Source organism: Nelusetta ayraudi, unplaced genomic scaffold, assembly GCF_046127955.1.
Source record: "Nelusetta ayraudi isolate G7.1 ecotype Tasmania unplaced genomic scaffold, CSIRO-AGI_Nayr_v1 ptg000075l, whole genome shotgun sequence".
NCBI lineage: Eukaryota > Metazoa > Chordata > Actinopteri > Tetraodontiformes > Monacanthidae > Nelusetta > Nelusetta ayraudi.
The window spans coordinates 2,564,275-2,589,092 of NW_027466125.1; the positions used below are offsets into that span (position 1 = coordinate 2,564,275).

The 24,818-nt window shown below is 45.0% G+C and overlaps 3 protein-coding genes and 1 long non-coding RNA gene across 8 annotated transcripts in view; 2 read left to right on the forward strand and 2 right to left on the reverse strand.

Annotated features, from left to right (window-relative positions):
* The window catches only part of LOC142899659 (uncharacterized), a 45,738-nt gene extending 39,881 nt beyond the window's left edge, over positions 1-5,857 (forward strand). For 3 of the 4 annotated variants that reach the window (XM_076043361.1, XM_076043364.1, XM_076043362.1), the window contains 2 exons: positions 2,381-2,449; positions 5,347-5,857. In XM_076043361.1, the coding sequence (XP_075899476.1) occupies positions 2,381-2,449; positions 5,347-5,522 (245 nt within the window). In that variant the 3' untranslated portion in view covers positions 5,523-5,857. Of the gene's footprint in view, positions 1-2,380; positions 2,473-5,346 lie in introns of all 4 variants that reach the window. The other variant, XM_076043363.1, reaches the window with a different exon arrangement.
* The window catches only part of asb12a (ankyrin repeat and SOCS box-containing 12a), a 321,968-nt gene extending 307,765 nt beyond the window's left edge, over positions 1-14,203 (reverse strand). Inside the window, exons 1-4 of one of the 2 annotated variants that reach the window (XR_012928796.1) lie at positions 14,007-14,203; positions 13,249-13,572; positions 11,573-12,101; positions 10,896-11,181 (exon numbers count right to left, since the gene is read on the reverse strand). Coding sequence is in view for 1 of the 2 variants with exons in the window: in XM_076043376.1 (XP_075899491.1) it covers positions 11,030-11,181; positions 11,573-12,101; positions 13,249-13,533 (966 nt within the window). In the remaining variant the exon portion in view is untranslated. Of the gene's footprint in view, positions 1-10,016; positions 11,182-11,572; positions 12,102-13,248; positions 13,573-14,006 lie in introns of those variants that run through there. The other variant, XM_076043376.1, reaches the window with a different exon arrangement.
* A 1,469-nt stretch (positions 14,204-15,672) lies between these two features.
* Positions 15,673-19,246, forward strand: LOC142899668 (uncharacterized). Its single transcript, XR_012928798.1, has 3 exons — positions 15,673-16,099; positions 17,723-17,872; positions 18,420-19,246. It is a non-coding gene; the product is annotated as an uncharacterized LOC142899668 (long non-coding RNA).
* Positions 18,767-24,565, reverse strand: zc4h2 (zinc finger, C4H2 domain containing). The gene is made up of 5 exons (XM_076043377.1): positions 24,341-24,565; positions 23,515-23,686; positions 23,102-23,274; positions 20,205-20,367; positions 18,767-19,787 (listed from the first exon to the last, which is right to left on the reverse strand). Exons 1-5 carry the CDS (start codon positions 24,391-24,393, stop codon positions 19,674-19,676), a joined length of 675 nt encoding a protein of 224 aa, XP_075899492.1. The 5' UTR covers positions 24,394-24,565; the 3' UTR covers positions 18,767-19,673.
* Positions 24,566-24,818: the final 253 nt, after the last annotated feature.

Genomic DNA, 24,818 nt, shown 5'->3' on the forward strand with positions numbered 1-24,818 from the left:
TGGACTTCTTCAACGTCTTTTACGGCCCTGTGTCAGGGTTGCAGCACATCTGTATGTTATGGAGAGTAAAAAAAAAAGAAATCATGTGTGGCTGTTTTTTTACAACCTCAATGTGATGACAGACTTCTCTGCTTTGCAGAAGGCACTTGTCAGGTGATCTCCAGCCAAAAAGTAATTTGGCGGCCTGGCAGCGGATGTCGCTGATCTGTGACTTTCAGTTTGCAGTTATGTCTCCACTCGATGCAGTGTTGCAGCAACGCTGCCCCTACTGGCATCATTGTTTCTTTGTTTTTTTTTTCAAGCGCTCCAGAGCCAAAGTCGGGAACGCCGTTGAACAAATAATAACGTTTTTGATGCTTCTGAGATCACAGACATTATTGCAGGCAACGTTCCAAGGCGGAAATAAAGAAAAGTTTTAATAAAGAGCGCATTCCTCTCATCGTTTCCAGGAAAGAATTCAAATGGGGGAGCACTGAGAAACACTTTGCCTAATATGGTTGAGCATTCCGTTCATTTTAACGTGATTGCAGTGAGAGCAGAGTGGAGGATGTTTTGAAGGCAGAACCAGGCTTTGATCTGAAGACGCAGTTTGCTTCTTGCCTGCTGGCCGCAGGGCTTTTATGCCAGCTTATCGGATTTCGGCGTCAATGTTTTGTCGATGCCTTTCCGTGATCATGAAAACAGGAGAGAGAGTCGAGGTAAAAGGATTATTGTGCCACACGTCCCAGCGTGTAGGCAGGACACCCACCGGCTGGCTGGTTTGGAGCCGGGCGCCGTGCAGCTCGGCCAGACAGCCGGAGTCCAACCAGACCTCACAGTAATTAAAGAATTCATGCATGATTGCGTGATATAAACAGAGCCACAAACCCAAAAAGACTCTTATCGCTCTCAGCTCAGCAGAGGAGCAGAGGAAGGCTTGACTTCTCCTGCACCTTCACCTCACTTTGTTTAGCTTGTTTTCTTTGCAGTAGTGCATGCAAGTGCATTATTTATCATTCATTATTTATCATTTCTAAGTCTTTAGTTTTTTGTTGTTTTTTTTTTAAGTTCAATGTCATTGTGTTTTAATATTTCAACATACAAATGTGTTTTCAGTCATGGCGATTTTATTAAGCTGTTATAAAATGGCGAAATTGTTTTTTGCCACGTACGCACCGGCCCGAGCCGACAGCCCCTCGCTCTCATCTCTCGGTCCGATAAACTCAGCCGCAGCTTTATTTTAGCGATAAATATCCAGGTGGAAAAAAATTGCTCTGCGGCGAAGCCGCCCGTATCCCCGCTGCCGCTGGCCGGCTCTCTCGGCCCGTGTCTGGTCTCGCTCGGCTCCCTGGAGCCTCACGATCACACATTTATGGAGCCGCCGCTCAGATTTTGGCGCAGTCAAACGATTGTTGTTGCGGGACTGCGTGAATTTCAGCGTTCCCTGCAATTCCCTACAATTTTGTGATGCCCGGCTTGCGATGCCGCACGTGCCATTGCATTAATTGTATGATCATTTTTAAGGTTCCCTTCTCTTCATACGTTTAAGCTTTTGTTGAAGTGTTGATATTGATATTGTTAGTGATATTTTTATGTTGATATTAATATTGATATTGATATTGATATTGGTATTGGTATCAGCATCACCACTTTGGGTTTTGCTTGGTATTGGCTGGGAGTTGAAATCAGTGGTATCACACGTACACAATTTCTTCACTCCTTCCCTATTAATGCCCTCTTTTTTATAATAATGGTATAGCCCAGGCATGAGCAATATATGGCCCAGGGACCATATGCGGCCTGTTAAGCTTTTTAGTCCGGCCCGCCATACTCAAAGACATTATATCAATAATAAGTAAGTCATAAAATCATTCATTTCAACCATATTTCAGTGTTTTAAGAGCCGTTTCAGTAAATACCCAAATACCGTGAGGCTTAAAGGACATATGTTTTGTTTTAACACCTTTGTTAATTTTCAGTTGATATTAATTTTTTTTTTTTTCTATGAGGTGGGTCACCAAAGCACTCCATCTATCTGCCTCTACTCCGGTCCCGCTGTCAAACCTTAGGACCCACCAGTCCAAGCGTTTGCCCACCCCCCCGTTCTCCTGTTAAAGGAACCGTTATTACTTTTCCAGGCAGGCGTTTTGTGCTTCCTGTAAGTCTTGCATTTGCCTAATATTTGTGCATCAAATACAGGAAGTGACTCGTGTTAATGAACGAGTTCTTTTGTTTCCCTTTTTTTCTTTCCCCCCCCCCCCCCCCAATGAAGCCAGTAAATGAAAACATGTAAATGTTTGGATTTGACAGACTGATTGTGCACGTGCGCAGTTGTCCTACTGGCTGGGAATGCTTGTGGGTGGATACTGACCCCGAGTGTCCGGTCATGTTTTCCCTCCAGGTTTCGAGATCTCTGAGTACCAGAAGCGGCAGGCAGCCATGACGGTGAGAAAGGTGACCAAACAGAAAGGTGAGGCAACAAGAAGATATCAGGTGATTCTCCTTCTTTTATTTTCCCGCCTCGCTGGTCTGCTCTGTCTTCTCATCGCTGTTTACTCTTTCCTCAACCTGCTTTGTGTTTTTTTTCTCCTTAACACCTTTTTTTAATAATAAAAAAAAAACGCTCTTACACATGCAAACACACATTTGCTTATGAATGAACCCAGAACAGGAAGCTAGCCATCTCAAGCCGATTTCTGTGCTTTTATTGCCGTATTATTGTCACGTTTTCTGTCCAGTTAAATGTTTGTTGTAATTATGAAGTTATATCATAAAGGAGTCGTTAAGCATCAATGAAAAGACAGAGGGCTGTTTGCATGCACTGAGTTTTAAAGGGCGATTTCAGTGTTCGTGACTTGTGAGTCCTGCCTTTTGACAAACAGACGTGGCTCCAGAGCGCCACCTCCTCTTCCTGGTGGTCACTACACCTGGTGGCTGCACCCGTGTCAGTGCTCTGTGCTCTATCAAACCCAGTCTGCACGTACACAGACATTTCCCCCCGCTTCCACAACTACAATCAGCTGTGACAAAGCGATACATTAGATTCTTGAAGTTTGCCCCTTATGTGATGTCACTTTAGGGACCAAGAGCTCCTTAAGGTTTTTTGACAACACCCCTCCCTATCCCGGTGTTGGTTCTGCCCCTCTAAGATTGTGTGTGTCGTCCTTCCAAAAGTAAGAGTTAGCGCAAAGCTAAAGCTGAGCTGACCCTTTGAAGAGGGCTGTAAACAGAGGGCTAAGCATGGCTGGGGTTGGGGTGTATCTTTTGGCTAATTATTCATGTGAATGTGCTCCGCTGGATTCTGGGACTGAAAATAGAACTCTCAGAATTAGAAATTATGGGATTATGGGTAATAATATGGGACCTTTAGCTAAACTCCGGCTGGAAGCATCCAGCTGTGACAGAAACGCTGCTAGCGCGGCGTTCACGCTAATCTCTTTAGCGGTGCTTACAAATTCCTTCTTCTGCTCAGCTTCCCTTCACGTCGTTTAATGAAGGATTGAATTCCTGTTACTTTCATCACAACTGGGCTAAGAAGTTCATTGGTGGCTCAGTTCTAAGAGCCGCTGGAGACGCTTCAGACCGGAGCTTTTTTGCTTTTTTTTTTTTTTTTTTTTAAGATGAACGTAAGAGGTCTTCAAGTTTAGAGTTCCAGATGCATTGCTAAGCTAGAAAATGTGGAGCGAGGTGTCTGTCTACAAACGCATCAGGCGGACTTGGCCATTGTACGCATTGAACAGCCTTTAATTTTAAAATCTATTGGCACAACATTGGGGAAAAAAACGCTTTATATTTGCAAGATTTGTTTTACTTCAAGAGCTTTTACAGTCGGACGCAGGACGCACACGTTCACGACCACCGCCGTCGTCCTTTAGCATTTAGCCATATTAGCGTGAGACTAGATGTCTGCCATTACCGGATAGTCTTTGCACCGTGCCAGTTTCACAGTGAGCATGAAGCATCCGTGAAGGTGTTAATTAACCTAACGAGCCCTGCTGGAATGTTGTCTCTGACATTTGGACACGCCCCCTCCCCCCATCCACCCTCCCCCATCTCCCACTCCATCGACACCTTGTCAAAAAAAAAAAAAGTAATTGTTGTGTGTTTCTAAGTGCTGTAATGTGTACGTGGCCCGGCACAAGGTGAAGTACTCTCTTGAATTTCAGATTCATTTATAGATTTCATCTTGAGAAAGAGGGCCATGTTGTATGGACATGGTTTGAAAATGCTAAAGGTATTATCCACTATAGAGTTCTCCTTAGCGTTAGCACACTAAGATGCCATGGCAACTGCTGAGCGGCCGCGCTGATTAACGCCGGCATTTGGCGCTTGCAGTCGGAGCTCAATCCCGTTCTCATCATGATCTTTGACTTTCCAAAACCATTTTAATAAGTAAGAAAAGGGGCTCCGCTAGCAGGAAGGGATGAAGGCCAAACGGCCCGTGACCAAAGACCAGACACTTCAGCGGCTTTGCATTGTGTGTTTGTTTCCCCCCCCCCTCCCCCAAGATGCCATGGCAACTTTTCAATATCTCATTTCCAAATATTGACTGACTGTACCTACTGTTTTTTTTAATTGCACTAGCATAGTTGTGATGCTTGTAGACTGTAGCTAAACAACATCGTAGCCTGTAGCTCAGTGCACATTCACAGCTTTCTGTTGCTGCTGTGCTTTTTCTTGGGCTTTTTTTGTTTATTTTCTCCTTTATTGGTTTCTTCTTCCCAAGTGACGAAGGTGCTATTCAAACAAGCGGGTGGCCAACAAACAGCCGTCCGTCTGGACGGACGTGACCCATTGGTTCTTTTCTCTTTTTCACGTTTGCCTGCCGCAGCGTTTGATTGGATAGCACCTCTGGCCTCCCTTCTTTTTTGTTGTTGTTGTTGTTGTTGCCATCGCTGGAGCTGAACTCTGCGTCTCTGTGGATTCAGCCGTCAGTCACTGTGTGTGATCGCCGCCAATCATAGCCAGTCAAAGTTGAATATGCAGGAATGTTGACGGCGATGGCTAGTTGTTGTTTTTTTTTGTCTGGGCGAGCGTGTGTGTGTGTGTGTGTGTGTGTGTGTGTGTGTGTGTGTGTGTGTGTGTGTGTGTGTGAGTGGCAGCTTTCTTTGGAAGCATGACTCGGTGTTGTGTTGTCGTCGTCGTTGTTGGTGTTTTTGTTGTTGTTGTTGTTGTTGTTGTTGTTGTGCGACTACCGGATACATTACTGACAATGTCTCCTCTTGGTTTTTGCACCCCGCCCCTGCTTCTTCTTCGCTGCCTCCCTACCCCACACCCCACACCCCACTTCCTGCTTTTTTCCCCCCTTTTTTCTGCCTTTTTTTTTTTTTTTTCTTGCACCTGCATTATTATTTTTTTTTTATTCAGGTGTAAACAGGTGCACGCCCCCCTCATACCCGCCCCCCCAGGACCCGCTCAGCGTGGGGCAGTATGAGGTGACGGAGGACATGGCACAAGGAGAAGTTTATGAGTTCAGTCAATCCAAAAGAGGCCAGGCTCCTTTCTGGCATAATATTAGTAGATTAGCTCCATTTAAGAAATAAGAGACACACAGACTCTGCCCGAAAAGGACTAGCTATTTTTCTTAGACGCACTAAAACACTGGATGATCCTGTTCCATCGTGAAGACGAAGACGAAGAAGAAAAAGAAGAAAAAAAAAGTGACAACACACAAACATGACACAAGAGACTTTGAGGTTTGAGCGAGCAGGAGGACTGAAGACATCCAGAAAATAAGAAACAAAACTTTCCAGTTCCTATATATGTTAAGTAACATTCTTAGTTATCATTGCCGTCATCTCCAGCTGAGTCCACTGTCAAGAAGCCCCTCCCCTTCCCATGAATTCAGTCAACCTCCCCTCACCCACCCGCCCTCTAAGATACTACACACACACACACACACACACACACACACACACACACACAGACACACACACACACACACACACACAGTCATCTGAATGTCCTGGAGTTCCAACAGATTGTTTCCCACCGCATTTCCCGCAAAGGCCGAGATCTTTTCTGCTGTGCTGCTGTTGCGTTCTTCTGAATGTCGTCAGATGTTGGATGTTGCAGCTGCCGGCCGCGGCCACCCGAAGCTCCGCCCCCCACCCCCGTCGTCTCCGCCTGCGTCTCCACCCCCCCCGACACTCCCCTCCTCAGATGTTTTGCACACGTCGTGGTCCACTCTTGGCCACTCGTGACTCACACACTCACACACATTGCCCCCCCGCCCCCCTCTCCACGCCGCCCCGCCCCCGACGTCCTTCCTCCCGTGCTCTCTATCTCTCTGCCCACCCGCTCGGCCTCTTCCTTGAGTCAGAGGAAGAGCGTCACGCTCCTTGGACGCCCGCCACCGGCCATGACGCGGCAGCGGCGGCGGGTGAGCGAATCGATAGTCCTGACACCAGCGGAATACTGAGGTTCCCCTCTGGCAAAAAAAACTAAACAAAAAAAAAACAGGTTCGACAGGGTATCCGTGTGATTTGCCAACAGGCGGCTGGCCAATCAGATGAGACCACCGGGAGATAGGGTGGGTTGTGGGGGTTGCTGGGAGCCTGGAAGGAGCACAGCCTACCTCCGGAGAACATCCACCCAGGTCGGGAAGGTCGAGGTGATGCATGGAGTCAAGGTCAAAGAGGACGTTTCCCTGTTTTTTTTCTCTTTTTTTTTTTTAAATGAAGGAAAAAGAATTAAGTTCATTTTACCGCTGTGTTTTGCTCATACTGTTTAAAAAAAAAAAAAGCACAGTACAAATTCTGATGAGGATTAAGTTTGGGTTTCGCACGAGTGGGGAGTGAATCGATGGGACCCGTAAAAATAAAAAATGGAAATAAAGGTTCAAATTCAATGAAAATCAAAAGTCATCAGCGTCGAGTTCACCCGTTCACCTGCCGTGCACCAGCTGCTTCCTCAGACAAGAGTCTCCACCGCGTCCCGCCCACCAGCCCCCGGTAGCTTCTCCGTGATTGGCCGAGGACCACGGCCCAATCGGATTCGTTGCAACCTCTCAAAAGCCCTGAAAGTTCGGCGGACAAGATCGACTGGGAGGAGGTTGGATTTCACCCTGGTCCTCATTTCTGCAGCTGGAGTGTCAGTCAGACCTCTGTCCTCCGTTTGTATTCGTCCCTCCATCCCTTCATCCCTTCATCCCTCCTGCGTTGAAGCCCGGTCACCCGACGGACACCAACATATACAGTATGACAACTTGTGCAATGTGATATTATCATTCTATATCTTCACTCGTCACTGCAACGTGATATGAAAGTTCTATATTGGTCTATGTCATTTGTTTGCCTTCATACAGGCCTTATAACCCCTCTGGAGACCTTGCAATTGTTTTGTTTGTTTGTTTTTTTTTGGGGGGGGGGTTGTTTTGTTCTGTTTTTTTCATTGTTTCTTTTGTACGTTTTGTTATTTATGTTCGGTTCCAGTGAAAGGAGGCTGAGAGAGAAGGAGAAAAAAAACCCGGGTGAGCTGGCTGCTGGTGTGTGTAGAAGAGATGGCTCCCCAGTGAGATTGTGGTGGAAGACCGCCGTCCTGTCTTCTCGCAAACAAATAAACAAACAAACAAACAAACAAACAAAAAAGCAACAACAACAACGACATATTGGTTCCCAGGCTGTGTAACCTCAGGTCCCGTGTAAAGCAAAGACCCCCCCCTCCAACCACCCACCAAATCACCTGACCACCATCCCTACATGCCACCGGGACAAGCACACACACACACACACACACTCGTCGCACTTGCTGGCCCGTTCTGCTGCGGAGAAGAGAGATGCTATCTAACAGTGCCTTCCAGCATTCCACTAGTGATTATCTATTCAGTTTCACAGGCAGATTTGAATTAGTCATGTGTTTTCCCCTCAGTGTGGGCTCTTGACTCTCTCTGCTCACCCCCCCCCCCCTCTCCCCATCCCCCATCCCCCCCAACCCCCTCTCCAAACTGGGAACTCCTCCCACTTGCACCCAAACTACGAGGTCAGGCCTTTTTTTTTCCGTTCAAGTAGATATACTACTGTGTCGTCTGGCTGCAGCGCATTTAGAAGAAGAAAAAAAAACAGAAATAATCACCTTATTCTATTATGTCACATGTATACAGTTGTAATTTTATTGCACAGCGAGACATTTCTCCTGATTTCAGGCTTTTATCTTCAAGCGAGAGCTTCGTAGAAAACATGCTTTAATTTCAAACATATATATATAATATATATATATATATATATACATATATATATATACAGAGAGACAGAGAGATATATGTAGTAGAGAAATAATGTTCATTACTCCACTTAGGTTTTCACATTTCAAAGTATACAACGAGCCGTAAGTTATGGATCAAAAGGAGAATTGTTTATTTTACCTTTGTCAGCGAACACACTGTAAATAGTGTAAAAAAAACAAAACAAAGACAAAACAGATCATATATTTGGATATTGGTATTTTGCGTTGGAGACGAATGTTGTTCCAGTCCTAGCGTGCGGTAGACCTCAGTACCAGGTAAAAATGCATGCTTGTGGCATCCAATATTTTGCATGAGACTTAAGACAACTCTTAACAGATTGTTTAGTTTCATTTTTGACTTCTGACGGCAAATTTTCTTTTTTTCCTGTTTTGCCTATTAAAATATAAAAAGAAAAAAAATCCAAAAAAAAACCAAAACAAAAGCGGAACCTGTCCTTTTGTGAATCCATACCATCTCACTAAAGGGAGTTCTTTTCTCTGTCCACCCGTCTCCTGCTCACTGTACATAACAGGATGTAGCTTCTGTTTATTTGTGGGGGGGGGCGGGGGGGTTTGTTTTTTGTTTAGTTTTTTCATGTATTTATTGTCAGCCAGTCTTGGGCGGTTAGGGTGGCGAGGGGGGGGGGGGGGGGGGTTCCTTGTGACTCAGAAGTCTAAACTGTTAATTGGCGGAACAACTGGCACTGTTGCCGTCTCTGCCCAGGTATTATGGGTTCTCTTACCTGTAACATTCTTTTTTTTTTTTTAAGCTGTTTTTATTATTATTATTATATTATTATTATCACTGTTATGATTACTTTATCTTCCTAAATGCCAATAAGTGTAATGGTCCAACTCTCCTTTTTTTTTCTTCTCAAGAAAAAAAAAAAACAACAACAGACTTTCACTGCTGAAGCAAAACGGGTATCGTTTTTTCTACGACAACACTGAAACAAACAGGAAGTTGGCGACGGTCGTGGCTGCTGTGTCTGTATAGATTTGTAGTCGAGCAGACGCGCTGGAAAAAAAAAAACGGCGAGACTGGTCGGGGTGAGCTAAAAATAAACATAATCCTGAACACACACGCATTCACACAAACACACACGGACACAGTTGTCATTGCAATTCATACCATGCACTTCTTTCTACTCGAGAAATGATACTTTTAACTTCTTTCCAACCAGAACATCCTGACAGCGGACGTGAACTCTCCACTTGTATTTATGAAATGCAGTATTAGTACCATTTTGCCCACATCGTTACGAAGGATGCACGCACCCGTCTGATTTCCTCCTATCATTCTGACCTTGTACATCCTGAGACCATTTTTTTCCCGTGAGCTGCAATTGAAGTTTTTTTCTTTTTCACTTTTTTTTTTTTTTTTTTTTTTGGTCACAGAAACGAGGCCGACGTATGGACGCTTCCAAGGTCGCTCGGATTTGGGTTACTCTCTAGCGTAGTACAGGGTGCGCCCAAAAACAACATGTTTTTTTTCGGAATTCACTTGTATTTCGTCCGGCAGCGTCCCTGAGTAGGAAGCCCCACACGGCAGGTGGTCAGATCCAGTCTCCAGGTAGTCAGGGTACAAGCAAGTCTTCAATGAGCCATATTTCCAATGTGGTGTTCAGTGACAACTGCAGAAAACTGACATACTTCCTGCCTTTGGAATCTAATCATTGTATAAAACCATCTAGTTCCAGGTTTGGACTCTGACCTACTGCACATTATGTCCCCTCTAGTATCTTTTTCCACCATATGCAAACTTTTGTCTGTTTCTTTCTTTCTGGCCTTTTTGAGTTTGACTCATATGTTCATTTCTTTTTCTTTTCTTTTCTTTTCTTTTCTTTTCGTTGTGGAGATGAAAATCCTGAAAAATAATGCCTATTCAATCCAGAAACTGTGAATGGGAGAGTGGAGATGTCAACTGTATGTACATTATATGTTTTGGTGTAATCAGAAGCACTGGGAATCTGTTGTACTTTGCTGTAAAGAGAAAAAAAATAAATCCATATCTGATATAGCTGTACTTTTGTTCAAAATAAAAACCTCTACAGAACCTGCGTGTCAAGGCGTCACGTGTGCCCCTGCAGGGCTTTGTGCCGGGGTTTCCTGTCCTGCGCTGTAACTTCCTGTCTATTAGGCGCTGCACCCAACAGCTGGCTCATTAGCTGCTGCCTGGGAGTAATACACAAACAAAATGCTTAAAAGGCAGCGGGACATGGGATGGTATGCAAGCGATGTTGCTCTGCCAACAAAAATACATTGTAAATCGTAATTTTTAAGCTTGCTGGTAAATATGTTTTGTTTTTGTTTTTCTTTTCTTTTCTTTTTTTCCTGAAAGATTTAAAACACCATGGTGTGACGCAGAGATAATTTCTGTTGTATTTTTGCTAACTGTCAGATATTGCAGCTCTGGATGTTAAAGTGAGGTATCAGCAGATGTTTTAATATGCCGGTGGGAAGGGTAAGATTTAGGGGCGGAACGTGGCAGGGGGGGAAATAAAATAGTACGACTGCAGCCTCTAGTGGTCAACCTTGGCGCTGCGCTTCCCAAGGACGGGGTGGATTTTCTGCAACATGGAGTCAGGAGTGCAGATCACCTTCTCCGTGTGGTGCATGGACGCCAAATATCCGAAACGCAAACTTCAACCTTTATGTATAAATTACAATAAACACACGATGAAAATGTCAACAACAAAAAAAAAACCTGCGACAGGAGAGAAAACAAAACGTCTTGGCCGCTCATCGTGTCCATGTCTCCAGTGATTAGTGTGTAGCAATGAGGTTAATGATGAGGAGTAACAGGCCGCACATTTCCATGCTAGCGTTAGCATGGCATCAGTTCTAATGCCCTGTGCTTCAAGTAGGTCTTCAGCATGAGAGGAAGCTCCAGGCCGTCGATGGCAGAGTCCTTGTCGGTGGACGGGACGAATCTTCGGATGGCCAGCCGAGACTGAGACATCAAGGTTTTCGGACAAACTGAAAAGTGACAGAAATTTAATCGGTACAAGCGTTTTTAAGATCGCAGATTTGGAGATTTGAAGGAGGGTGACACAGCGGTGCAGTAGCTGCAACCTCACAGCAAGAGGGTCGTGGGTTCGATTCTGGGCCTGCGACCTTTCTGTGTGGAGTTTGCATGTTCTCCGCTAGCTAGGAGCAAGACTCTCATTGATCCATGTATATTCTTATATATATGAGAACCGCTCTAAAGGTAGGAAAACCAAATTACCTTTATTGTACTGCGAGTGAACACTTTTATCAATGTGTTTATCGGGGGTATGTTGAGCTTTTACCAATATAAAAATCTTAAATCGAGCCAAATTTTAGACACCGGACCTTTAAGTCGCACAACCAGCTGCGGGCGCCTCACCTCTCTCCTTGAGCAGCAGGGCCAGGGCCTCGTTCTGCTTGGTGGTCTTGTCGATGATCAGCGTGGGAAGATACACGTCGGCCCCGAAGTCTATGAGCAGCTGGATGTACTCCACCCCGCAGCCGTAGCGCAGGCACACCTCCAGCACCGTCTTGGGCTGCTTGATCCTGGCCAGCATCCTGTGGTCGGTGCAGTTGAAGTCGGGGTTGGCGCCGTGCAGCAGCAGCAGCTTGAAGCAGTCCAGGTGTCCGTAGACGGCCGACAGGTACAGGGGCCCCCGGCACGTCGTGGCGTTGGAGGCCCACTCGGGGACTTTGGGCCGGACGTCCACCTCGGCGCCGAACCTCAGCAGCTCCCTCAGGATGTCCAGGTCGCCCTCGCGGGCGGCCGTCAGTAGCGGCGAGCAGTTGTTGTGCGGGCTGCCGTTGGGGTCGGCCCCGGCCCTCAGCAGCGCCGCCACGCAGTCCAGGTGTTTGCCGCTCACGGCGGTGAAGAGCGGCGTCTGGGCCTTCACGTCTAGCACGTCGATCTGGTTTAGAACGCAGAAACACAGCGATGGGATTGTGAACGCTTCTCCCGGCCCATCAGTGAAATACTCTGAGATGTATTATAATTTTTTTTTTTAATTATTATTATTATTATTACAAGACCACAGCCACATGAGACCAGGCTGTTCTGATGGAAAACAGGATTTTCGTGTCACCTTATTTTATTTAAGATCTGCGTTTTGTAAAACACAGACACCAGGATATGTTCTGCTATGAGGAAGAACTAGACAACCTGAGCAAAGAATTTAGTTGTTTCTATGTCCTCTAAAGACACGGATGTTTCGTCTGTTTACATAAACAAGGGCCCAGTGTTGACATTCTTTCAAGCGTTTTACTCTTATCTGCCATCTTGAATGTTCAGGATGGGGGCTACAAATGCCACTGCACTTCATTAGCTGGACGCTAACTGTGTTTTCCTTACCGGCTTTACCGCTTAAAAGGGACGGTTTCACTGGCTCTTGTTATGAGATGGTGCAGGTATCCCTTGCTAAAAACTCATCAAATACACAACTCAACAACTCCTAGAATACCCTCATGGACAGGTTGTGTCATGCACATTCACCACACTGTGAAATGACGATGGGAGATAATAAGACAGAGTTGTTTTCGAGGCAAAGCTGAAGAAAACAGTTCATACTGAGATTTTATGGGGTTTTTTTATGTTATAATATTTCTACTGAAGGTCCCATATCATATCTATATTTTACATCTTTATCTTTCATCCACTCAACCTCCCAATGGAGCACCTTAACATAATTTATTATAACAAACAACCCATTGGGCTCTCCATGTACAGGCTGCAGCAAAAAGCATTTGCTTTTAGCCCAGAATTTATGCTTTGTTGTAGCTTCCACATGTTGAAAAGGAGGCACAAACAGGCTCAGCGCTGGTGTGTTTTGGCTGCAAGCGTTGTATCCATGACCCCTTGTGACATCACAAAAGACTGACTTCCAGGATTGCGTGTTTAAAGCACACTCTTTCTAAAACAAATTGTGGTCAGTTGAATCAAAAATGTAGGCTCAGCTCATTTCTGGGGAACTCCCCAACAGACTGGAGGTAAATGTTACTTTGAGAACCCCCGACATCACTCTCCCTCCCTCCCTCCCTCCCTCCCCCTCCCAGTCTCACCTCAGCGCCGTGCTCCAGCAGCACCTTCAGGCACCTCAGGTGTCCCAGCGCAGCGGCGGTGCGCAGCGGGGTCACCGGGACCCCCCAGCCGCTGCGAGCATTGATGGACCTCCTGAAGGCGTCCTGGGCCAGGAGGTCCGACAGCAGCGTGGCGTCGTCGGCGCTCACGGCGCCGTTCAAGGCCCGGCACGGCTCGCCGTCCTCGTCCTCCTCCCTGGGCTGCAGCAGCGAGAAGATCTTGGAAATGTCCATCAAACTCATGTTGACGGCACGGGCCAGAACCATGGTGCTGCTCCGGGCGAGTGCTGGTCAAAGGTCATCCATCTAGGTTGACAGGACATTGAAAGAATCCTGCATTGTTTTATCTTAATCCAAATGAATCGAGCTTAAGTGCTTTCGGAACCATTTGGTTTTCAAATCAAATCATTTTCTTTCCACTTAGCCTGTGCAGATAAATGGTTAAGAATTCGATTCAGGGAGCCCAGCACTGGTCTGCAGCTACTCAGGAGTCAAAAAATAAATAAAAAATCACTGTGTACATGAGCAGTGGGAGATGATTCATGTTGAGGAGGCATTTGTTCCGTCTCTTGTTGAATGTCAGAGCAAATAAAAACACATTTTATTGATAAAGCACATTTCATACAGTTAAAATGCAACTCAAAGTGCTTTAAAATAGTTAACACAATGCCCAACAAAATAATGAAATAGAAACAGCTCGCTGCCTCTCTGAGTCAGCCGAGTGGAACGAAAGGCCTTACCTCATCTAGGCCGCTGCCGCTGCCATTCCCCAGGTCATTAGAAGATAAGCGAAGTTAAAAAGGCCACAACGAGGAGAAGAAGAAGAAGAAATAAAAAGTCACAAGGAGGAAATAAGAGAAGAAAGGTCCTCCAGGGAGTGTGAGATGCTCTCGCAGGAGTTGAGCACGGTGGCCACGTTGTGTGTTTTGGGGGGTGATTGGCACTGCATTCTGGGGGAGGGGTGGTGGGTCAGGGCGGCTAATTTTAGTAGCCACAGATGAGCCTGGCTGAACTTCCATTCTTGGAGAGTCAAGGCCCAGGTTTATACTTAGAACGGTGATATGAGCGCCGCTGATGCGACAGCCAACGGTGTCGTTGCCGAGTGTTTTTGCCCTCTCCTCCCTTTTCAACTCACAACTGGGCCCAAAACACATCCTGCATCTCTCTGTGAAACACACACACAAACTAAAATGTTAGGATTCTCAGACTTTTGCGTCTCAGCTTGATGTCAAACAGGAAATGAACAGGCAGGAGGCTTCACGAAGCGCATCCATGTTCCTGCTGTCGTTGGTTTTATTTGCGGGTGCGAGGACGACACCCAGCGAGAGGGTGAGAAGCAACACAGTTTGTTTTGCTGCTGATGTGACTCAACCCCCCTCTCCGCCCCCAACTCCCTCCAACCCACCCCGGTGGTCGCTTCTTCTTTCGCGACGCGGCAGCCATCCTGCTCAGCGTCAGCTGCGCGGCTGTCAGAAGTTGTGGAGGGGCAGCCGGTCAGCTGTTTGCCTGCCAAGGCCTCTGCACTCTCCCAGGTTTAGAAGCGAGGCCGTGACGCGTCGCATTCTTTCGGCAGATGGCACCGGAGGAAGGAGGATTCCTGGCATAGCACGTGAGGCCCGCCAGGAGGGGTTTGGATTTCATCAGAACATAAAAGAAACGGCACGTGAATCACTTCCTATCGCTTTTTTTTGTTTGTTTGTTTGTTTAAATGATGTCAGTAACCTTTAGCATGGACTAACCATAGTTGTGTAAATGCTCGTTGGACAGGCAGTGCAATGGGAATATGCAGGATGTTGAGTTGGGGATGGATGTAGGGGAGCAGCTGTAGGCCAGAGAGTTGACAAAACATAAGAGCAATTTTCCAAACCCCCAATATATTTTTTGTTTTAAATTATTATGATTTGGCTGTCTTGCTTTTTAAAGCTGCTGTGTATCAGTTAAATAATAAACACTCAAAAATATATCTGTTATTTTAAAATGTAAAAAAAAAAATGTTTCCATGATGAAATTGTTCATTTTATTTTAATTTGTAAAACATTCCGTAATGATAATAAATGTTGGTGAAAAATATAAACAAATATATGAAACCACTTCCAGTTAACATCCAAATATTGTTTCTATTGGTTAAAAAATAATTTGAAAAGTGAATATTATATTAGACACACTTTTGTTCACATTAATCAGGCGACGTTGTAATTAACTTCTCGTTCCTCTCGTTTCCCTTCCAATGTGTCTACCAACCACTAGATGGCAGTACAGGCGCACTGGTGACCGGAGACGCCGCTGTAGAGCACACCAAAGCAAGACCCACACAGACAGACAGGGGTAGTAGACGTGTTATCTGTGACCCTTGTACCCCCTCACTTCAAATAATTCGCATTGCTATCTTGTTTGGTTTTGATAACGAGGCGTAGTTGGCTGCGTTTAATTGTTGCTTCGGCTAAATCTGGAGCGACAGACACGCTGGCTGCGGCCGTAGATAGCAGTTAGCCTGATATCAGTCTTAACAGTGGGTGTGCTTGTAGACAGAATGGAGGAAGAAGAAGCCCGCAGAAACTACTGTCGGAGAATGATTTCTGTGGTTCGGAGGAAACAACCAAAGTGTGGCTCTTCGGTACTCGGGAGGCGGGAGCGTGAAAACCAAACTACGAGTGTGAGGACGAGCGCCGAGTGTCGGATGCGAACTGGAGAGGGGGAATCGTCGAACGCGGCGGTGGTCTCGGGAATTCGACGAACCCCTTTTAGAACCGAATCACGTCCCGAAGCTCAGCCGGTCCCGGCTCAACTCGTCACCATGCTGAGGCTGAAAACTGCACAGGAGAAAATTTCTCGGGTCATTATCATTATCATCATTCACCAATTGAATTATTTGTTTTGTATTGGAAGAAAACCAAATGACATACACAGCAGGCATGCTCGCTCACCCTTTGGTAACTTATAGCCTCACTCTGATTGGCTTCGACGGCTCATTTCTGTCGTCCTTTCCTGACGACCTGAAAAGCTGATTAGTTTGATGGACTTCAGAGGAGAGTCAATGCCCTCAAGGACGAAGCAGTGAAGGATGAGTGGAGCCTTAAATAAATGCTCGTTTCACTGAAGTACAAATCCAGCACAGCAAACTAACAAGTCGTAACATCATTGTAAATTTGCCAATTGTAAAAAGGCCCAGCGTGAATTATGTTGTAGCATCCCAATGGAAATAAAGCATAGTCAACAGTCACAATTAATAATTTATATATTTATATATTTTTTCTAATAATGCATAAACCCTGGCCAAGGTCGCTTGGCGATCAAAAACTGTCAATTAAAGTTAGATTATTTGGCTGAATGATGGCAAAGGCTGTGCAATATCCTACACAATTAATCCTTGTTTTTAGCAAATCAGACAGCTGTTTTTTGTTGAGTAGGTTTTTTTCTTTCTAGTTTTTACAGAACTAGAACTGTTCCAATTTCATTAGAAAGACTTGGGGCCTTAATATTATTAGGATATTCTTTTATTTTGGGTCGAGTTGAAATATAAGAAATGTTTTCCACAGCAATCACTGTGTGGTGTTTTGTAGCTAAAAAAAAACAACAACAACACACAAACAACTTAAACGTAAATATACAGTGCATTGTATATAACTTTATTGCAGCCTCGTGTTGGCTGGCGTCAATGCCTTTGATCATCCAAATGTGGTCTATTCTGTGTGGTTTTTGGAATCATACTTTTTTTTTAATTATTATTATTGGAAGGTGAAATGGGGGTGGCTTACACAACTGATAAAATTCCCCTGCATGTTATCGTTAAGTTTTCATGGAAGAGTGAATGAACAATTAACTGTAACCTTGAGACAAGTAATCCGTTTAAAAAAATGAAAAAAAATTAACCGTTCACCAGCACAACCTTATCTGGGGTGCATGGCTTTACAACTGTTTTTTTCATCTTTCCTTTGTCATCCTAATTCTGAACAAGTGGAAAATTAAGACCCACCGGTTTGTACAAATGTTTTTGGCATGTAATCTGGAGTGGACTTGGAGGCTGTAAGATGCAACTAATTCCTTTGTCAAGATATCAAATGCCACGTTTTATCTGGATTCCAGAATTACTTTCTTTTTTGGGTTGTCATTTGTTTGCTTTTTTTTCATGGAAATTTGGCCGAAGATTCCCTAAGATGTTGAGCCTCGAGCAAACAGAAAATGGAAAGGCAAGCAAGCCTTGAGACACGCTCAGATTTAGTCAAGAGAACTCCAAAAACTGTCACGTTCAAGCCACATGTCCACTCTGGGTTTTTTCTTTTCTTTAACAGACTCAGATGACTGAGAAAGTTATTTTCAAACTTCATAGAATTGTTGTGTGAGTGTGTGTGTATGTAGCTCTCATCCACGTATATTATCACTTTGCTACTGAAAGTGGCAAAGTTACATAAAAATCACCTTTTTTTTTTTTTTATTTCTCTCTGTCTTGAATGTCAAGGCTGCTGAGGTGGAGCTCCACGATCCGGCCGCCTGCTGTGAGTGTGAGCAGGAACAGGCCTGCGTGGCCTTGAGCGGTTTTATCAGGCGAAAGAAGACACAACTCCAGTTCCAAACACTGAACAAGAGACTAAACATGCCCTCGGGACACGTAGTAAGTGGCTAATGTTTCGTGTTACTGTCATTCCTGCTCGTAGCACTGGAAAAAATTTAAAATGTTTTTTTTTTTTTTTAAGCAATCAATTCATCTTTCAAACGGAGATGCTTACAAAACTGATTGTGCATTATTAAAGAAACATGGAACATGAAAACTTGATCCTCCACTTATCTATTTCCAGTGTGCTCTAACAAACATTGTTCCCTGAGCACAGAGGCTGAAACAAACTTTTATTTTTCTCTTCCAAACATAATAAGGACTGATTTAATTCCTCTTCCGGGCAATTGAAAATAGAAATCTGAAAATGAAAATAATAAAGGTCATGTGGGCAACACTAAGGTGAAAGCGCCGCCATCTGTAACAAACTGTGCTGAGCGTCGGTAATTGGGAAGTGCTCTGTAAACGAGCTCATTCCTGTAACCTTGAGGCAACACAGGTGCATCTTTATGACAACACAATTGTAAAAGTAAACACCGCGACGGAGGACATCCTCCCATAAATTCTCCCCAAGCTATGCTCTCCTCCCTTGCTAACCACTAAGGCTGGTGCTCTTCCACCGCTGCTTTGTTCCAGCACTCCAGCCGTCCCCGGGGTGACAGGAGCGAGCCTCGCACAGGGATTCGTGCAGAATCTCTCGGAGAACTTTGGCGATGCCCCTCGCCGGATTCGGGAGGAGCTACTCAGTCGACATATGCGGGTCACAGCAACCTGGGGTTGCCTTAGAAACGGCGAAAGAACGCAGAGTTGCCCTGGCAACAGATGAAATGAGGGGTTACCCTGACAAAAAAGCTACAGGAACTCATTTAGCAAGGCCTCGCTGTGCCTTTTCCGACAGATAACTGCAGACAGGACAGCCACGGTATTAATAAAAATACCAAAAGGACAATGTTGTTGGTGGAGTCAAACTTGTTCCAACCTCTTTTATTTTTACACGCAGGCTAAACCCGGCCTTTGCTTGATAAACAGAGATCCATATGCTGATGGTAGTGGCTCTGGTTTCCCTGCGTGACTGCAGCCGTGTGTAAGTTCGCACAGGTAAAAATAACAAAACAAATGTCGGGGTTTTGCTTTGAGTGTTAAAAAAGAAAAAAGGGAGGGGGCGCTAACAAGGTCAGTACAAAAACAAAGATTTTCTCATCACTGTATTAAAGTTAAATACACACATCACTATTGAGAACAAATGGATTTTTTTTTTTTTTTTTTTTTTACAGTTTGTGGTCACTTGAATTCTGTAAACATTAAAACAACACTTTTTTTCCCCCCAACCTCTGACTTTTTCTGATATCAATATTGGCACAAAAACACACAGACAGCCAGGAAACATGCATGCATTGCAAAAAGAAGAAAAAAAAAAAAAGAGATATAAAATACAGTACAATATCTAAGGCAATAAACAGAGCGACATAGGCGAGATTATTTGGACTTTGGGTTATTTGATTTTTTTATCTTTTTTATCAAGCTCTTGTTTGAATTATTGCATGGTAAGGAGCTAATAAACCTACCATTAAAGTCATACGATAAACACAACCCCAAAGCACAGTGGAAAAAAACAATGACATCACCACATCTTCAATTGTTTGTTGACTGTTTTCTGAGAAGGTTACTAAGACAATTTGTTAAGGAGGAGACTGTTAAGTAGGAATTGTCCTGAAGCACAAATCTGTGATTTCAGCCACACGTTTTTGCACGCGTGTGCGGCTGACCCCCCGGATCAGGTTGGACCAGGTTCCCTTTTGGCAGCCCGCAGGGGTCGGGCTCAGGGGTCGGGGGGGTGGGGCTTAACACGGAGCGCGACCTACTCATCCGGCTTCCTCTTCGGCTTTTTGGGGTTGCGGGAGCGGCTCTTGGCTTTACACAGCGGGCAGATGGGGGCGTTGCGGTGAATCTGCTGGTGACAGGACAAGCAAGCCTGCCGAGAGTGAGAGTGAGAGTGAGAGAGAGAGAGAGAGAGAGAGAGAGAGAGAGAGAGAGAGAGAGAAAGAGAGCGAGGGAGGTAGGGAGGGAGAGAGAGAGAGAGAGATTCACAGCAATTACAACATGACTCAGATCATAAAACATACACAGGTTGAATCAGGGAGTGTCCCTCACTTTAGCTTTCACTTTTACTCAGCCGGCTTCAGGGTGGGTTTTGGGTGGGGCTGTTTTTTTTTTTTATACCAGTTTCTCTGCACAACTTTATGACAATTTGACATTTTTACGATGCCTTTTCCTTGAGCGATAAAACTACCGTGCAAACACTGTCTGGATAATGCGGCTCTTTACAAAATAACAGTTTAGATCATTTACCAGTAATGCCGTGTGTTAGGCTGGGAAAGTTAAACAGTACCTTCATGGGTGGGGGCTGCTGTCTGAACGTGGCCGTCTGCCGCGCATCCTGCTTCCGGGACACCTGGAGCTGCTGGGCCGCGGCGGCGGCGGCGGCGAGGGATTCTGGGATGGCGGGCTCGTGCGGCTCCTTCTGCCACTCGGCTTTCTGCTTCTCAAAGTAACTGTTCAGAGGCAAAGAAAGGACGGGACATGTGACCTGCTGCGAATCTTATTTGGAGCATGCGAATCCCGTCACAGTCGAGATTATTCCCATCAACACTGTGTGTGTGTGGCGGGTGGGGTGGTGGGGTGGTGGGGGTTTGGGGGCAACAAAAGAAAACCTGAAACTGAGAACACGGCAGCCAGTTTCCCTCTTTTCTGGTTTTGCGAACAACTCTGCGCAAAAGCGCAGTCCTCGTGAAAGTGTTTGTCTTGGTGAGAGTGACTGTGTGTGGGCAGCGGAGGGATTGGAAAGAAATCTGGCCTTGGACTTTACATCTGACTGGCCAACTTTCAGAATAAAAAAGAAAATTGGTAGTAACCATTTCTTTATGCTCTCTGGTTTCTCTTGGAAGAGTTTTATGATTGGAGCAGCAAATATAATGGCTTTTTTTGTTGTTGTTGTTTTTTCATGTTACTGTGATTCATCAAAGCACCAAAAAGATATTTCAATTTGTCACAGTTAATTAGAGGTGGGTGGAACAGTGTCCAACAGTCAAATGTTTGGTCCTCCAGGAATAAAGCTGTAGGAACTCAATTTCAATAATATGTGCTTAAAAAAATGTTCTTTGCCCTTTGATGCAGTATTGTATTACTGGAGTCAAAGCAATACAGTCATACCTGAGAACTAACAGCATACTCATCAGTTTGGTCTGCATCGCTAGAATTCTTCATTCAAATTGTTTTGACCCTTTTCAAATAGTACACGTTTCTTGTGTTTCGTATTAATGCTGATATTAACGTGACTAATGCGGAACAGTTTCATAACAGAACACCTCTGTTATGAAAAAAGGTTGCTTGCCGCTGTCATAGCTTAATTACATTAGAGGTTCAGTGTTTAAGCAAATTCACTGAATGGAATGTTTTGGTTTTTTTTTTCATGCATCTAAGTCTCCTCACATCTCCTGATACAAAGGAGAAAACTGCATAGAGATGTAAATGATGGTGGACAACAGTAAGGAATTAGCGACATGGTTGCCAGGCAGTGACAGGTAAGTGCAGAAAATAAGCTGTAGTTTTGAACTGGTACCTAAATGTGGTGTCGGTTGCAACTTCAGCCTCTGGAGCTACGAGGGGGAGGCTTGCAGATGCTATTAACATTACAGCGGCAAGCATGTGCAACTTCAGAGTTGTTGTTTTTTTGCACCCTTATAAAATCTCTCTTTGGATGTTGGCTTCAAAAGACACTTTTGAAAAACAATGGCAAGTTTACTGTACTAACGATCTCAGCGCACGTCATACAGAAAGCCACCAAAAATGTGAAGACAGAGCGGCGGCGGCGGCGGCGACCATCTGGCCAGAAATTAAGTCAAAATTTGAGCTGCAGCACAGTCCCCTGCCAATCTGAGAAGCCAGACTTGACAACAATACTGGCACTGTGCAGAGCTGCGGCACACTCACAACCCAAAACTATTTATTTGTGAGGGAGGGAAAAAACGAAAAAAACGAAAAAAAAAAAAGGACCCCGGCTAAGTGAAAAATTGCCGCTCCTATTTAGCAAGTCTTGCAGAGATCTTACAGATCAAACCAACACAAGGCTTACACACCACGGCTGCAGCGTTAGCCGAGGACTAACCAGCCGTCACTTCGGACAATATTACAAGGCCCCAAAACAGGTGGTTTTGAAGAGCCAGGCGATGGGCTCAAACATCTGCACGTCCTTGTCTGTGTCCAATAAAAGCACAAGCAAGCAAACACAATCTGAAGGGTGTCTGGTACAGCAGTATGCTGTCTGATCGTAATGAGGTTTTATACTTTACATATTTACAGATGTACTATTAATAAGATACCCGCCGATGTCTCTTCAATTGAAACCCAAATATTGAACTAACCTGACCTTTTCAGCAGGAACATAAGGTATTTGAAACTACCTCACTACCAAACTAATTAAAAAAAAAAAGAAAGTATTTTTTCATTTTTTTAAACTCTAAAATGCCAGTAATATATTAATTAAGCAAGTCCAGTTTGGCTGCCACTGCTGCTGAATGAATTTCTGGAACAGTGACGCCGGGACAGATGGTCTCATGGTGGTCTTACAATTTGATTTACCACTGCAGCTCGACGATGCCACTGACACTTGGCTGGAGTTACACAGTCCTATTCTTATTAGCCGGAATTACCAGCGTGTTTCAAGGAACGCGATGGAGAAGCTCTACTATTGGGGGGGGGGGGGGGGGGAGACAAAGGTGTGCCACAAGGCTGCATCCTTGGCCCGTTTGCTTCAGTTTGACATGTTTATGCTGTATACTGTTATATGTAACCGTTAGCATGCTTCAATGTCATCTGTTGTTTCTGATTGTTTTGTGAGCACTCAATGTACCTTTAAAATGACTGCAGTGTATTTACACAGTCTGCCATATATTTGTTTTACACTTTCACATGGAGACAGTATTTAACTTTTGATTGTGCTGGTCAATGGAGAATTTTATGACACACACGCCATATAGTCAAAATTTCACCTTTCATCTCTCTCTCTCTCTCTCTCTCTCTTTTTTTTAATGTGGACGCTTCTTTCTGTTGACGTTTGTTTTAAACCATAAAAATTTAAATGGAACTCTAGATTTTATATGTAAATATGGCAAAATAGTTGTACTGGAATCTCTCCCTGTTTTGTTTTTTAACGAGGAACAATGTTTACTGACAAGTTTTAACTGTTCTTGGTGCGCACTCGCTTGTGTATGTTATGTGTGCACCCACTCCAGGGAGAGCTTCTCCTCTTCTTCGTTCAGGTTGGGAAGTCTGTGCAGACCCAAGGTCATCCTCAGGGCGTCGACGTGCTCCTTCAGAGGTTTGTACTCGTCGTGCAGGCGGCGAGTCGTCTCCAGCAGCTTATTCAGGTCATTCTCTGACTGTTTTATGGTGCTTTCCATCTGAAGGGAGGGGAGGGGAGGGGAAAGGTGGGTTGGGGGAACAGAATATTAAATATTCGAGACAAGATTTTTTTTATATTATGTTATTATGCCTATTTTGTGCTAGGTATTGTGCAGGTGTTTTAGAATTGCGTTCTTGCTTTACACAGTTTACGTCTGTAACATGGCTGTTAAAAAGAACAAAAAAGTAATCGATCATTTTGGCCACACTTGCACAAAGAGATCTTGCACGCCGCTCACCACATTGATATCAGCGTGGATGAGCCGCAGCTCCTCCACATGTGCCATCTTCTCCTGCAGGAGCAGGTCCATCTCCTGTTTGTACTCCTTCAGGTGCTTCTCCTCCGACTCCAGAGCCTCGAACTCAACCTTGAGACGCGACTTAATCTTTTGCATCTGTACAGTCTTGTTCCTGCAGCGAGTGACAAACACACACACACGGGCGCAAACGGAAATTATTACACACGTGAACATGAACAAAACGGCCACTTCCGTCTTTCACGAGATGCTCTGGATTTGCGCATAAACAGCGCTGACGCTTTGCACTGATTTCCAGACAACATGAGCATTTTCTGGCTGACTGTAGCAATATAATATTATGCTGTTATCAAGTAGAGTAACGAAGAAAACGGCCAGTGGTTGTTTAGCGACACGGTGACAGCCTGTTTGCTAACTAGCTAGCGCGCACAATTAAATAGCACATCTGGCGATCCGCTGATAAAACATCTGGGGATGTTTGTAGTCGGACGTGATGAACGGAACAGCACGCTGTCGACACGGTCATCGTTTATGTTCGTCTGTGTTTGCGTGAACACGTTGGCACCAAAAAAAACCAAACAAACCCAGACAACAAAGCGGAGGAGCTCCGCGACACCGTTAGAAGAAGGCACCGGCTAATATTAGCTAGCTCAGTTAACAAAGCGATGCCAAGGAAGAGGAAGGAAGAAGGGGGAGGGGGTGTCTTATTCTTGGCCGGCTAACGTTGTTTCGCGTAACGTTTCCCGGTACGTGTCAAGCTCACAGCGGACACGGTTGTGCACATCGCGGGCCCGTCCGACCGTCATACCGTATCTCCAGGATGTTCTCCAGTTTGCACATGATCTCCTGCTCGTCCGCCATGGTGTCGCCACTGTGTTGTCGCTCAGTGGGCCAGCTCGGTTACCGTAGGGCCACGGTGGTGGTGGTCTGCTCTCTCCCCTCCTTGCCTAATAACAACACAATAGCCCGCCACGAACGCGCACACACAGACGGGCACGCGCCCGCCGAGGAAACCGAAACGTAGCAGCACCGCGAGCGCCCTGTTACCCAAGTGTGTTGTGGACATAAACAATGTCCACTGCACCTTTAGACATCCGTGTGACTGTGTGGCTGCACGATACACGTTCAAGTGTACAAGTAGCTGTATATGTTATGACAACATGCATGACAATAGAGTTAAGTAGGCTGTATTATTGTTACTAGCTAAACCTGTTGTATTGCTATAACTCTGATATAAGATGTAATACTAAGGTAACCAGAACAAGAGATAGCTTGTTTCTTTCTTT

Excerpts from the sequence above, each read along its gene's own strand:
- zc4h2 (XM_076043377.1), bottom strand. The coding sequence starts at position 24,393 with ATGGCGGACGAGCAGGAGATCATGTGCAAACTGGAGAACATCCTGGAG. Across the intron at positions 23,687-24,340 it reads GAGAACATCCTGGAGATACG|GAACAAGACTGTACAGATGC; the intron begins GTATGACGGTCG and ends CACTCGCTGCAG. Across the intron at positions 19,788-20,204 it reads AGCAGCCCCCACCCATGAAG|GCTTGCTTGTCCTGTCACCA; the intron begins GTACTGTTTAAC and ends CACTCTCGGCAG.